Source organism: Watersipora subatra, chromosome 11 (genome assembly GCF_963576615.1).
Source record: "Watersipora subatra chromosome 11, tzWatSuba1.1, whole genome shotgun sequence".
NCBI lineage: Eukaryota > Metazoa > Bryozoa > Gymnolaemata > Cheilostomatida > Watersiporidae > Watersipora > Watersipora subatra.
The window spans coordinates 37,146,430-37,159,628 of record NC_088718.1 but is presented as its reverse complement, the minus strand read 5'-3'; the positions used below and the strand labels follow the sequence as shown (position 1 = coordinate 37,159,628).

The following is a 13,199-nucleotide window of genomic DNA, read 5'->3' as shown; positions in this document are numbered from 1 at the left end:
TTTGCAAGCTTTCTTTTCAAACTTGCAATCAACTCCAGTTTTAGTAACTTGGAACAAGCTTGCTATCAGTCTTTGTTTAGACAATTTGGTTTTGATTTATTTAGAATCATATTGTAAACCGTGCTGGCTAATCTGAAAGGCAGTTACATGAAAATTTGTGTTCGTTAATTGTTAAAAGCAGCTAGAGTGTCACCAGCGTTTGTGGTTTTGGTGGAAGAAGTTTAGTCAGCCGTTCTATTGTCGCTTGCGCGTGAGATGAATTAATAGGCTATTAATATTGGCACAAACTCATCGCAATCCTTACATATTTTGTGGTTTGCTGCCGCGGCATTGTGAGTAATATCGTGCAGATTTGGCAGCAGCAGTAATTAACCAGGTGCAATACTCATCGCAGCTATTAGAAACTTTGATTTTACACATAATATTTGGTGTGCCACCGTGTTGAGTAACGATGGCTGATGAAGAAAATCATGCCCCAAATTCTTTTGAAAATGTAACTGAAACAGAAAGTGCAGAGGCACCATCTGTAAGCATGGCAGCTAGTGAACAAAGTACGACACATTTGAGCAGTATAGATGTTGTAAAACAGCGAAGCTATAGAAAGCCATCTGAAAAAAGTAAACAGAATAAAGCCAGCCAACTAAAGACAGAAATAATCAGTGTGGTTAGCTCAAAACTAGATTCTTTTGAAAAGAGTTTTTCTAGCATAGACAGAACTGATTATGATGCATTGTATACCTATTTGTCTCACCTTGAGAAAGATGATGGTAGTGAAATACAATTGCTTTGTGAAGAATTTTATACTCTGTGTAATAATAAAACAGATGAACAAGTTGAAAACCTGAGAGCAATTTATCGCAGCGAGCGAGAAGAAAATGTTGCATCATTAAATGGGGTTTTGGATGAGGTCGAAGCTAAGGAAGAAGAGGAGAAAGCTTTAATAGAGCAAGAGATGGAGAGACGGCTAGCAATGCTGGAGGAGCAAAGGAAGAAGCAAGCAGAAGCAAGAAGAGAATTTCAAGAACGGTTAAACCCAACACTGAGAAGAGTTACTAGTCAACCACTCAGTGTTGAACTTGACCAATCAGCAGAAGTGGAGATGCCAACAACCATTGATATGCAATCTCCTTCTCGAAGTTTAAATGAGCAGCCAGTTCTCTCTAGGTCAGTTGTGAAGTCGCCGCCAACACAACACGCAAGCAATCGCCTCTCACAGGAATCGACACCAAAGCTCACAAGCACGAGTCAGGAGTACGGTGCTCTAGAACGACTAACAAACTCCATCACAGAAGCAGTCAAAATTACAAAACGTACTATAGTTGAACCGACAATCTTCTACGGCGACCCGATGAAGTTTAGAGATTGAGAATCCGATTTTGATGAATTTCTCGACGCAGAAGGCATCACAACAAGTGCTAGAAAGATGCGCATACTCAAGAAGTTTATCAGTGGCGATGCCCGCCGATGTGTTGAAGGCTTTTTGCTGGATGACTCATTAAATTCGTATACTGAAGCAAGAAAACTCTTACAAGAACGATTTGGGAAAAAAGTGAACATAGCTCGTCATCTGAAGAAAAAACTCAAAGATTGGCCTAAAATAGGAAACAGGGATGGTCAAGCATTGCAACAGTTTGCAGACTTTCTCAGTCATTTACTTAGCGCAAAACAAACAGTCTCACATTTGAACAGTCTTGATGAATCTGAAAGCAACGAAGAAATGCTTGAGAAGCTGCCTGACTGGTTAAAGATCAAGTGGAAGTACCAAATACGTAAGTATGAAAAAGACCATGATGACTACCCCCCCTTCAGCGTATTCAAGGAGTTCATTAATGAGGAAGCTTCAACAGCTAACATCTTGGGAACCAAAGAAAGTACACGCAGTGACAAGTTTTCGGAGCTAAATAGAAGAGCAAATTTGAAGCAGTTGCAAACATTGCAAGCTTCAACATCGAAAGACAGGAAAAGCATGACAACAGAACAATCGACCAAGTATTGCAAGAAGTGTGATCAATACAATCACCATACAGCCCAGTGTAATTTGCTTGTCAAGGCCACATATGAAGAAGCCTTACAGTTCTTTAAGGAAAATCACCTCTGTTTCCATTGTGGAAAGGGTAATCACAAACACAATGAATGCTCTAATCGGTGGAAGTGCAAAGTCTGTAAACGTTCACATCCAGATTGTCTCCATAAATCACGCAGCGATTGGGAAAGTGAAAAGCCTCAGCAGTACAACAAAACAGAAAAAATACCCGTAGCTCAGAGCTCGCAAGCAAGCCCTAAAGACTCAACTCAACCATCTAAGGAACATATTGTGGCTATGGCTAAACAACCCAACCAAATCGGACTACTAAGTATGCTTCTTCCAGTAACGATCTTATCAGGAAATGGACGCGAAATGACAGTCTATGCGTTACTAGACAATGGATCTGACACAACAAATATCACAGAAAATGCAGTAGATCAGATAAAGCTGAAATCTTATGGTGAACCAGAAAAGGTTACAATATGTACTTTGGCAGGAGAAGAAACTAGGTACAGAAAGAAGTATAAGTTCTCCATTAAAGGAACTGGACCAGCAGCAGATAGCTCTAGTTTTTCAATTGTTGCGCTAGAGCAAAAAACTATACCTCACAATAAGAACCAAATACCAACCGAAAAGGTAGCCAAATCCATACCTCATTTGAGTCATATCGCCCACCTCATCTCATAAAAGCTGGACCTTGCTGTAGACATGCTGATTGGACGAGACAATTCTCACCTATTAGCACCACATGAGTCGATAATTGCAGATGCGTCAGAGCCGTTTGCTATGAGAACAGTTTTAGGTTGGACACTATGTGGAGGAAATCCAAGTGCTGATGCACTACCATCGAGCTGTTTCGCCACACAAAACGATGAGTTTCATGACATAAACGACCAAAGAAAGATGTCGCAAAATGACATGACCTTCCTGAAAATACTAGAAAGTGGAACTAAAACAACAGATGATGGTTCTCTTTCGTTACCATTACCTTTTACTACTACTCCATACATGCCAAACAACAAGTCTCAAGCCTTGAAAAGACTTAAACAGCTCATCAAAAGATTGCAGGGTGATGCCATTCTAAAGAGTGAGTATTTCAAGTTTATGCAGGATATGATAAACAGTGGACACGCAGAACTTGTGCCTGACGGAAGCACACCTGAAGGGCAGACATGGTATTTACCACATTTCGCTGTATTTCATCCTAAAAAGCGAAGTCTTCGCGTTGTATTTGATGCCAGTGCAAGGTATGGAAACAGAAGTCTCAATGAAGAACTGCTATCTGGGCCTGACCAAATGAACAGCTTGCGTGGAATTTTATTAAGATTTCGTCGCGAACTTATAGCCATATCATGCGACATACAGAAGAAGTTTCACAATTTCAAAGTCGACGAAAAAGATAGAAACTATTTACGGTTTTTGTGGGTAGAGGCTGATTTGCAGACTGTCAAAGAGTATCGGATGACTGTACATCTATTCGGAGCTACAAGCTCTCCAGGAGTAGCTACCTTTGCTCTAAACAAGGTAGCAGCCGACTCTTCAGACAAATATCCCGAAGCAGCAAAGTTCATCATAAATGACTTTTATGTAGATGATGGCATAACTAGCGTCAAAACCGAACAGGAAGCCACAGACTTGATCGAGAATGCAGTGAGCATATGCAAAAAAGTCAACCTTTGTTTGCACAAGTTTCTCAGCAACAACAGAAATGTGCTTGAAACCATCCCAAACTCTGAAGTAAGCAAGAACTTGCAAGGACTCGACATCTACAAAGACAAGCTACCTTCAGAAAGAACACTTGGCCTGGAATGGTGCACAGACAGTGACACCTTCACTTTTACTAACAATAAGACTGAGAAGCCACCTACTAAAAGGGGCATTCTTTCTTCTGTATCCCAATTGTACGATCCTATTGGTCTTATCGCACCTTTTACCCTTCAAGGAAAAATCTTGATGCAGCAGTCTTGTAAAGAGGACAAAAGTTGGGACCAAACCGTATCCCCTGATTTACAAGAAAAATGGAGAAAATGGAATGATGGTTTTGACCAACTCCAAAACATTAAAATACCAAGGTGTCTAAAACCAGCTGGTTTTGGAGAGGCTCTCAGAAGTGAGCTGCATTATTTTGGTGATGCAAGTTTGCAAGGGTTTGGTGCCTGTGCCTATTTGAGGATTATCAACAAAGAACAAAGAGTGCACGTTGCACCGATCTCTGCCAAATCTAGAGTAGTACCTGTCAAAGGGCTAACGATTCCTCGCTTAGAGTTACAAGCAGCAGTGGAAGCGGTGAGACTTGCCAACTTTATTAGAACAGAGCTGCAGACACATATTGACCAAGAATACTTTTGGTCAGACTCTACAACCACCTTGGGATATATTAAGAACAGTGATACTCAATTCCGCATGTTCACAGCAAACAGAGTTAATGAGATCCGAGAGAGCAGCAACCCCAACCAGTGGTACCATATCTCAGGAGTTGAAAATCCAGCCGACATTGTATCACGGGGTGCTTCAGCCGAACAACTAGCAGCAAGCAATTGGTACAAAGGACCAGCCTTTCTCCAGCAACTTACTATCGATGAACAAGTAAAGAGTGACAAAGACTATCAAGAAACTTTAAAAAATGACCCAGAGGTAAAGAACCTTAAAACAGCGCTAATGGCCAAAAGTACTTCAGAATCCTTCATTGAGACAATTTCAAAGAAATTCAGCTCGTGGAGACGTTTCGTTAGAGCCATAGCAAACTTTCAATCCATTTTAAGAAACAAGAGCTTGAAGAAAGTGTTGAAACTTTCTGTAGAGCAAATGCAAGACGCTGAGACAGCTATAGTTCGACTACTACAACAAACAACTTATTTGCAAGAAATCAAGAAGTTAGCAGCTGGGAAACAAATCAACAAGGACAGCAAAATCCGCAGTTTGACACCATTTCTTGATGAGTCTGGATTGCTACGAGTCAATAGTAGGTCAACGTCTATCTTAACCTTTCAAGAAAAGCGGCCGCTAATCATTCCCAAAACAGACTTAGCCAAACTGCTCATCAGCCACTTTCACCAGTCCACTCATCATTCAGGCACTAATGTGACTGTGTCAGCAGTCAGACAAGCTGGCTACTGGGTCACAGGAGCTACAGCCCTAGCGAGATCAATTGTTTTTAACTGCATCAAGTGCCGTCTACAGCGAAGCAGACCGACAGAGCAGATCATGGGATTGCTACCTGAAGAACGCACCACCCCTTCTCCGCCATTTACTCACGTTGGGCTCGACGTATTTGGTCACTTTCTTGTCAAAGAGCGTAGGTCAGAGATTAAAAGATGGGGCATAGTGTTCACATGTACTTATACCAGAGGTATCCATATTGAACTGATTGACAACTTGACAACTGATAGTTTCTTGCAAGCTTTGAGAAGGTTTCAAGCCATAAGAGGACAAGTACGAACAATATTCTGCGATAATGGCACAAATTTCGTTGGTGGGAGAAATCAGCTAGAAAGGGATCTATTAGAAATGAAAGACTCCAGAGCCAAACAATTTTTATTAGACAACAAAATACAGTTCAAAATGAATACGCCTTCAGCAAGTCATCAGGGGGGCTTGTGGGAAAGACAAATACGCACAATCCGAAGTATCCTCAACAGCATGACTCCAAAGTATTCCGGACGACTAACCACAGAAAGTTTGCAAACAGCCTTCATGGAAATTACAGCAGCCATAAACAACAGGCCTCTCTCAACCATAAGTGCAACGGACACCGAACCAGTTATAACGATCAACCATTTACTGACGGGCAAATCTCAGAATATTTTACCACCCCCAGGAGAATTCACATCGGATGAGCTGTATGGAAGGCACATGTATAGGAAAACCCAACAGCTAGCACAGGAATTCTGGGAAATGTGGAACAGTCAATATTTAAGCAAAATAGAAACGAGAAGTAAATGGCAGCATCCGCAGCCAAACCTCAAAGTGGGAGATGTTGTTTTGATCATAGACGAAAACCAGCCCAGGAACCTTTGGTCAACTGGAAAGATAGTTGCTTTACATTTCGGAGCTGACTCACGAGTGAGAAAAGCAACAGTAATGCTTGCAACACCAGATCTGGACGCTAAGGGAAAACCTATCGACAATAGAAAGGTTATAGATAGACCAGTACAGAAACTGATCCTGCTTGTGTCACCTTAAGAATGTTATCTAGTACACTTATTCAATTGCTTATAGTCCATTTTATCGTATGATCATATGCAACTTAAATTGTGAATTCATATTACTGGTCAATTATATTTACATAATACAAAACAAAACTTGAACACCCTTCATCTTAAATTTAATGCAAATTTAGGTGGGAGTGTGAAGTGTAAAGTCAGCTAGTAGTACCATTTCCTATGCACTCACAAATTACAGTTCATTGTAATGTCTATAGTTCGCTGCCACCACCGGGCCACGCATGAAACCTATTAACCTTGCCGAAACACATTAAAATATCAGTTATGCCATAATTACACTGCTTATTAAAACATACTCATGCTGCCGCACTGGAAACGGTTTTTCTAAACGACTTCCACTGGTTTCCCTAATGGTGACATTGTACGTGCTGACTCATATTTGCTTTTACATATATATACGCCAGTTTCAGATTAGCCACGCAGTAGCAGTTTTAGTGCTGTGGGCAGCAAGTAACCCAGCACAAAAAGTTTTATTATCAATAAGTGACAAAATTATAAGTGAGAGACTAGCAGGCCTACGGAGGCAAAAGGTCAGTTTTATTATATACCTATATGTATTTTATTTGACTAAATTGAATGCTTTTGTTTTAATGTGACTTTCATGTCAATTATATAATGTTTGTTTTATGTTATTATACTTTACACTGTAGTTTTATTGTGACATGTACTCTTGTAGACTTCACGGTCTATTCTGGCTATCAGTAAAATAAACAGTCATATCTACCAGAATACGATCAGTTCAGTTTAAACCACCGCAAAACCTGCTGTCATCTCGATTCGTGGCATTTTCGCTACACCTCCGATACACTCAGTGTACCCTTAATTACTGAAATAAAATGAACTGCCTTCTTCTGCACATTTTCCAAAATTGTTATCTGTCTCATTAAATATGGTTCCATTATTGGCCTAACCAATGTGAGGTATTGCGGTCCTTTTCACTTCTCTTGGGGTGCCATACAAAACATGCCTAATCATACCAAGCCTTTGGGACGCCCTAGCCGCTATTTTGTATATGTGCAGGTCCCAGTTAAAATCATTGGCAGTATTTACTCCCAAATGTTTAAAACATGTCACAATATCTAGTTGCTTACCGTTAATGTAATACGTAAAATCTCTGTTACTACATCCCTTGGCAAAGTGAACCACCTGACATTCAGCCATATTAAAAAAGTTTTTTAAATCTTTTTCTTCTGTAATATAATGATAGTTCTATAAAACCCAGCAAAAACTACATGCATGTTTATCATATAAAAATATCGTTTTATCCATGCTATATCAACTTCAACTAACGTGAGCAGTGTTTTTCAATTTTTTTCATTAAGCTTAATAAAGTGAAACTCGTTAGTTACCAAAATGTGTGGGATTTTGGGATTTATTAAGCATATAAATTAGATTATTTCTTTGAGTCGAACCTAACGAAATAGTGAGTATACTAAACATGCAGCGGAATTTCCATAAAACTTAGGTTGTGAGCGATCAGAAGTTTAAAATTAAATAAACGCCGTGTGTTAACGGGGGCTGAACATCGGTGTGACGTCCTGGCAAGTTTGGCAGCAAACTAATCTACAGGGCGCCATCCAATGCTCCAATTTGGCGTTTCACAGACGCTTAAAGGGTCTATCAGAATATATGACATTAATGTAACTTAGAGTGAATGTATAGTGGATTTGCATATATTTAGTTCTTTATTTCCACATTGGTGTAGACAAAGTATATATTGATTATATTTATGGACAGAGTTTTAATGGAAATATGTGTAGTGAAGATATACGCATAAATCCTCGATTAAAATTTTAGACTACTATAATCATTCGCATCACACTAGCACAAAAGTATATAACTGAGAGAAAATAAATAAACAAAAAATATTGGAAGCATCGAATTACGTTTCCCGCGTTATTGCGTTTCGTCAAGATTATTTCTTGAATTGTCGTTCAGTTATCCAATAGTAGCGTTGGATACAAACGCTTTTATTTTAAAAATGCCATTACGATGCTCGCTGTCAAAAGCTTTCCTCCGTACTCTTACAGGAAACGACGAAGGAGTAGCTGATTCTGACTCACTATCGCAACGACCACCTTAGCAAGCAGATACTCACTTTAATTTCTGGTGGAATACTACGACATTCAAGCATGGATAGACTTTTTGGACGAGGCAAGCCAAAAGCTCCGCCACCAGACATGAATGAGTGCGTCAGTAATATTGAAAGTAGAGGAGAATCAATGGACAAAAAGATAGCTCGACTTGACGCCGAGTTGATGAAATATAGAGAACAAATGAAGAAAATGAGGGAAGGACCTAGTAAGAATATTGTAAAACAGAAAGCATTAAGAGTTTTGAAGCAAAAGAAAATGTACGAAGGGCAGCGCGACAACCTCTCAAATCAAGCCTTCAATATGGAGCAGCAAAACTACACGATTCAATCCTTGAAGGACACAAAAACCACAGTTGATGCAATGAAAGTTGGTGTGAAACAATTTAAAAAGGCGTACAAGGACATCAACATCGATCACATTGATGACCTTCAAGACCAAATGGAAGATATGATGGAACAGGTAGGCTAGTACTTACGACTGAATTATTGTGCTTCTAATATGAAGAATTTGGTATTCTATATTTTCTTATAAATATATATATACATTTAAGAACTGTTTCATTCTACTATTAATTTTTATCTATTCCGCTTGTCAAACGTTTTCATATCTATATCTAAAACATAGAACTTATCTACTCAATTTTGCGAATGCTTGATTTATTTTAGCTTACCTTTTTTTAAACAGTAGTTAGGCTGCTTATAATATAAGCTCAATTTGACGATTATGGGATGATTGCTCATAGCTTAACTGCCTATGAGAATAACAATTTGTACAAACAAATTGGCAGAGTCAACTGCAATGTAAAACTTTTTCAGTAAATTGTGGCCTTCATAACATGTTGCCATGCTTCAGGCTTGTGTTCATGCTAATAAATTTTTCGTGCTATATTGATGTACCTTCTGTGTGTTTAAGTCATTTAATTGCGAAGATTAACACAGTTATTCGGTTATTTTTTATTTCAACAGGCTGATGAGATTAATGAGGTAATGGGCAGGAGTTATGGCACTCCAGAAGTTGATGAAGATGACCTGGCAGCGGAGTTGGATGCTCTCGGAGATGACTTAGGTTTGCCTCAGCTTTTATCTGCTCATACACTGTGTTTCCATGATTCAAATGAGCTCAGAGTTGCTTTCACTCCAAATCATAGAAACGGTAAAATCCAAACGCAATCGACGCCATTTTGCTTCACTAAGCTTTTGCGAAGGTATTTGCTGCGGGAGTATTATTTGACACCATTTGTCTAGCTTCAAAAATGTTCCTCACTAGAAATGACTGTAGTTGATGTGACCTCTGAAGTAAGTCCTCTATACTAAGTAGTGAATTCTGGTGATATCTTGTAATATAAAGCACAACAATAAAGGACGCGAAAATAAAATTGTGATCAAACATCCTGGCTTAGTGCCACTAGTTGACTACGCATACATTAAAAAGTGGTCGCGACCCGAAAGCGAGTTCACTTAAAACAAATTTGGTTTTGAGGGATACATCGCGAATATTGGATGTGCATATATATACTCTACAGGATGAAAATATTCGATGGATTTAATAATTCGCGAGTTTGCGTACTGTCAAATCCACGAATTATTAGAATCTGTGAATGATAAGTTTTAATTTTAACACTAGGAAGAATAACTGCCACCTCAGATTAAAAACTAGCCGCCAGGCAGAGTTAGCAAAGGTAGCTGAGTTCCAAACTCTTTTAAAATCTTCGCCGGGCTTTAAGTTAAGCCCATTACCAATGCATCACACTTCTTTACAAAATTTTTCAAGGTTATCACAAGTTATACGGAATTCAGCACGGCATCATCATCGAAAAAAATCTCGTGCAGTTCTTTACATTGAAAAAACTCGTAATTTACCACAAGTTGTTGGTTCACCAGAGGCTTCCAAATTGATGAACGTTCATGAAAATTCTGGATACAGTCAAAAATTTATAGCTCAGCATGATCGACATAAAATTCTTAGCTAGACAAAAACCTAAACGCGTGGTATACGTTTGTGAAGGTTTTACTCTATTGCTAGCTGCTTTTACGGATTAAATTATTTGCGAATGTGTTCATCCGCGAATAATTTGATCCGTGAATATGCTTCAAGAAGACCATTTTTGTGAAATTTAACTCCGCGAATAATTTCATCCTGTAGGGTAATTGCAACTTCAAATTGCTGAAATGGTGGGGGTGCGAACTCGTCAGCAGCAAACAACTTCCAAACCTATTGTATGCCAGGAAGCAGCGTTAATAAATTAATATTTTTGCACCATAGGCCGGTTAGGACTCACAATGTGTAGTAACACTGTATAGGTATTGTTCATGTCAAACTTTGTGTTATCTACTATCGATTGCAAGTTTGCTAATATTTTAAAATGGCGATTGCAACGAAAGAAAGTTAGAAATGTTTTGTAATAATTTTTTCCTTAGGAAGGATTCTTTCCAAAATCTAAAGGATTACTTGTTGGCACAAACAGACCTGCTTACTCGACAGAAAGGTCTGTTTGTGCCAACAATCCGGACAAATACGTTTTTTAATTCTTTTTGGCCGAGAACAACTCGAGACCTGAGAGGTTTTTAGTAAAGAATTTTTGTAATAAAAGAGTTCCCACACCTTTCCTTCCTTCTAGAAGGGTGTAGTGGGAAAATTTTAGATTAGATTAGACTTATAAATATCGTTGTTTTTGTTAATTTGTTTAGTAGTTTTGTCGTTTTTCAACTTTGCTCAATGGTGCGCTCTACATTTGCTAACAAACCGGCATCGCTATTTGTATCGCTGTCTTGCAATACATCTTTTCCTGCTCTTATTAGCTTTGGATGATGATACATCATATCTGGATGAAGCTACAGTTCCAAGTGTTCCTACGGCATTGCCTGGAGCCGAGTCTTCTGCCGGTGTGCCCGTCGATGAGTTTGGACTCCCGCAAATTCCTCAAGCTGCAAAGCAGTAGCGGTTTACCTAGGGGCTTGCCAGTGGTATCAAACTCTATTCTTTATATTTTATATTCTTAAATCTTATTTTACCCAGTCACAGATAGCCTGATGTGTGGTACATTTATTGTGATTTGTGAATTGATTGCACTCGAGAAAATTCATAAACAGACATGAATAAATCTTCAATTGTGAATCTTCTGTGATATTTAAACTTACTTAAGATATTTCTATCAGCCGCGGTGATGGTCTATATTCTGCCTATTTGTCTAAAAAGAGCTCATGCAAAAGTTTGTCAGAGATACTGTGGTCTAACTCGATATAATAATATGCCACATGGTTACTGCTTGGGTGAATATTATTTGCTGGTTATTAGTAATGTGTAAGTTTATGCTATACTAATTGAAAATGTTACTATGAAATATCAAAAATAAATAATATATATCTTTATGGTTTTGTTTATCAAAATTTGATTTTTTCTTTTAATATAAAGTCTACTCGCGGCTGTCGACTAGGTTGTTCATGACTGAACAGCATAAATTGTTTGCTGTATTTTGCAGCGAGCCTGATATGTTTACAGTAAGAGTTCTAAGGGACTCGATGGAACTTGCATTATTTTTTGGCAGCTGTTTTTGTCAATCATTTTAAGCCTAAGGAACGCTGGGATGCCTGCGAGTTTAAATGTACAGTATGTCGATACTTACAAAAGTGGTTAAACCTTTTGCATGGGTTGGTGAACCTTTTTAGGGCGACAAATTTAGTGATTCTTCAATTTTACAGTTTCTTAATGTTAGCTGCTGCAGCGTGTTTTGATAAGGAATGGCAGGTCTCCTTTTCATGTTTGCAATTACCGTAAAACCTCTAATTGAACGCCATGGGGCTCTAGTTTTCAACCCTTTTTGAGTGGCCGTCAATTGGAGGCGGCATTCAAATAGAGGTGGTATTCAAATAAGGTTTTACGCTATTTATACCAATACAAACATCATTTTACGCGTTTCAGCAATGGATTTTTCTATTAATAGAATGACAGATACTGTTTTTGGAAACTAATTCTCTAGGCAGCATCTCAATAATTATCTAAGAAAGATATTTCTCGGTTACGCACCGACATCTAAGCTACAAAATATTTCTGTAAGTAGAAAAAAACGCTAGACAATCAATTAGGGTTTTCAAGCCATGGATATAGACAGTTACCATTGCGACTTTATTATTTTCAAAACCAAACTATCACCTCATGCTCGGGATCAGCTCAGAAAGATGGATGTAAAGCCAAAGGGCCTATTACTTTTACCAGAATCGTATGTTTTGTATTAGTATGTCATATGCTACTGCAAACTGGTATTCCTTTATAGCAAAGACTCCTTTATATCAAAGACTAATGCAAAAAAATCTGAGTGCTTCCATAAAATTGTTTTATGGTTACGCTACCTGATATGGACAGCTACGATTAGCATTTACATGCCCTGAGGAACTAGCTGTGTTATTACATATTAGTTGCCTAAAATACTCAGATCACATCTTTAATTTACCTGATTATTTATTACATTCCTACTTTCCCAGTAAATCCACAACGCATAACAGACACCAACACCTTGCCAATCCACGCAATAGAACAGTGCTCTGCAAAAAGTGCTTTTTCTTTCAATACCCATAATTCTACATTACTGTTTGTTATTTTTTGTTTCAAAGTCTAATTTGCGTTAATTGGCCGGCGTAAATACAGCTCAATCTATCTATTCCCAAGTCAATGTAGACTAGCCAATGAGGGATTGCGATACAATCAGCATTAGGCAGCCACCATTGATTCACGGAGTTACTAATTTGAGCGAAGTCAAAGTGGGTTATGAATGTATCAAAAAAGAGCCTTTGTGGTATTTATATTTTTTGCATAAGTCTTTGAGCAATGGCTATAAAATTTCATCATTTCCCTTGGAAT

General features: G+C 38.5%; 2 protein-coding genes across 2 annotated transcripts; both read left to right on the top strand.

The window, feature by feature from the left end:
- The first annotated feature begins 1,423 nt into the window (after nt 1-1,423).
- Nucleotides 1,424-6,208, top strand: LOC137408031 (uncharacterized). Its single transcript, XM_068094421.1, has 2 exons — nt 1,424-2,662; nt 2,717-6,208. Exons 1-2 carry the CDS (start codon nt 1,424-1,426, stop codon nt 6,206-6,208), a joined length of 4,731 nt encoding a protein of 1,576 aa, XP_067950522.1.
- Nucleotides 6,209-8,278: 2,070 nt separating this feature from the next.
- On the top strand, nt 8,279-11,768 carry LOC137408233 (charged multivesicular body protein 5-like). The gene is made up of 3 exons (XM_068094658.1): nt 8,279-8,804; nt 9,311-9,410; nt 11,144-11,768. The coding sequence occupies exons 1-3, from the start codon at nt 8,382-8,384 to the stop codon at nt 11,281-11,283; spliced, it is 663 nt and encodes a 220-aa protein (XP_067950759.1). The 5' UTR covers nt 8,279-8,381; the 3' UTR covers nt 11,284-11,768.
- Nucleotides 11,769-13,199: the final 1,431 nt, after the last annotated feature.

Bases quoted from the DNA above. Each gene is read 5' to 3' on its own strand.
- LOC137408031 (XM_068094421.1), top strand. From the start codon at position 1,424: ATGCGCATACTCAAGAAGTTTATCAGTGGCGATGCCCGCCGATGTGTT. The intron at 2,663-2,716 runs GTAGCCAAATCC...ATCTCATAAAAG, and splicing joins ACCAAATACCAACCGAAAAG to CTGGACCTTGCTGTAGACAT.
- LOC137408233 (XM_068094658.1), top strand. From the start codon at position 8,382: ATGGATAGACTTTTTGGACGAGGCAAGCCAAAAGCTCCGCCACCAGAC. The intron at 8,805-9,310 runs GTAGGCTAGTAC...TTATTTCAACAG, and splicing joins TGGAAGATATGATGGAACAG to GCTGATGAGATTAATGAGGT. The intron at 9,411-11,143 runs GTTTGCCTCAGC...TGCTCTTATTAG, and splicing joins TGCTCTCGGAGATGACTTAG to CTTTGGATGATGATACATCA.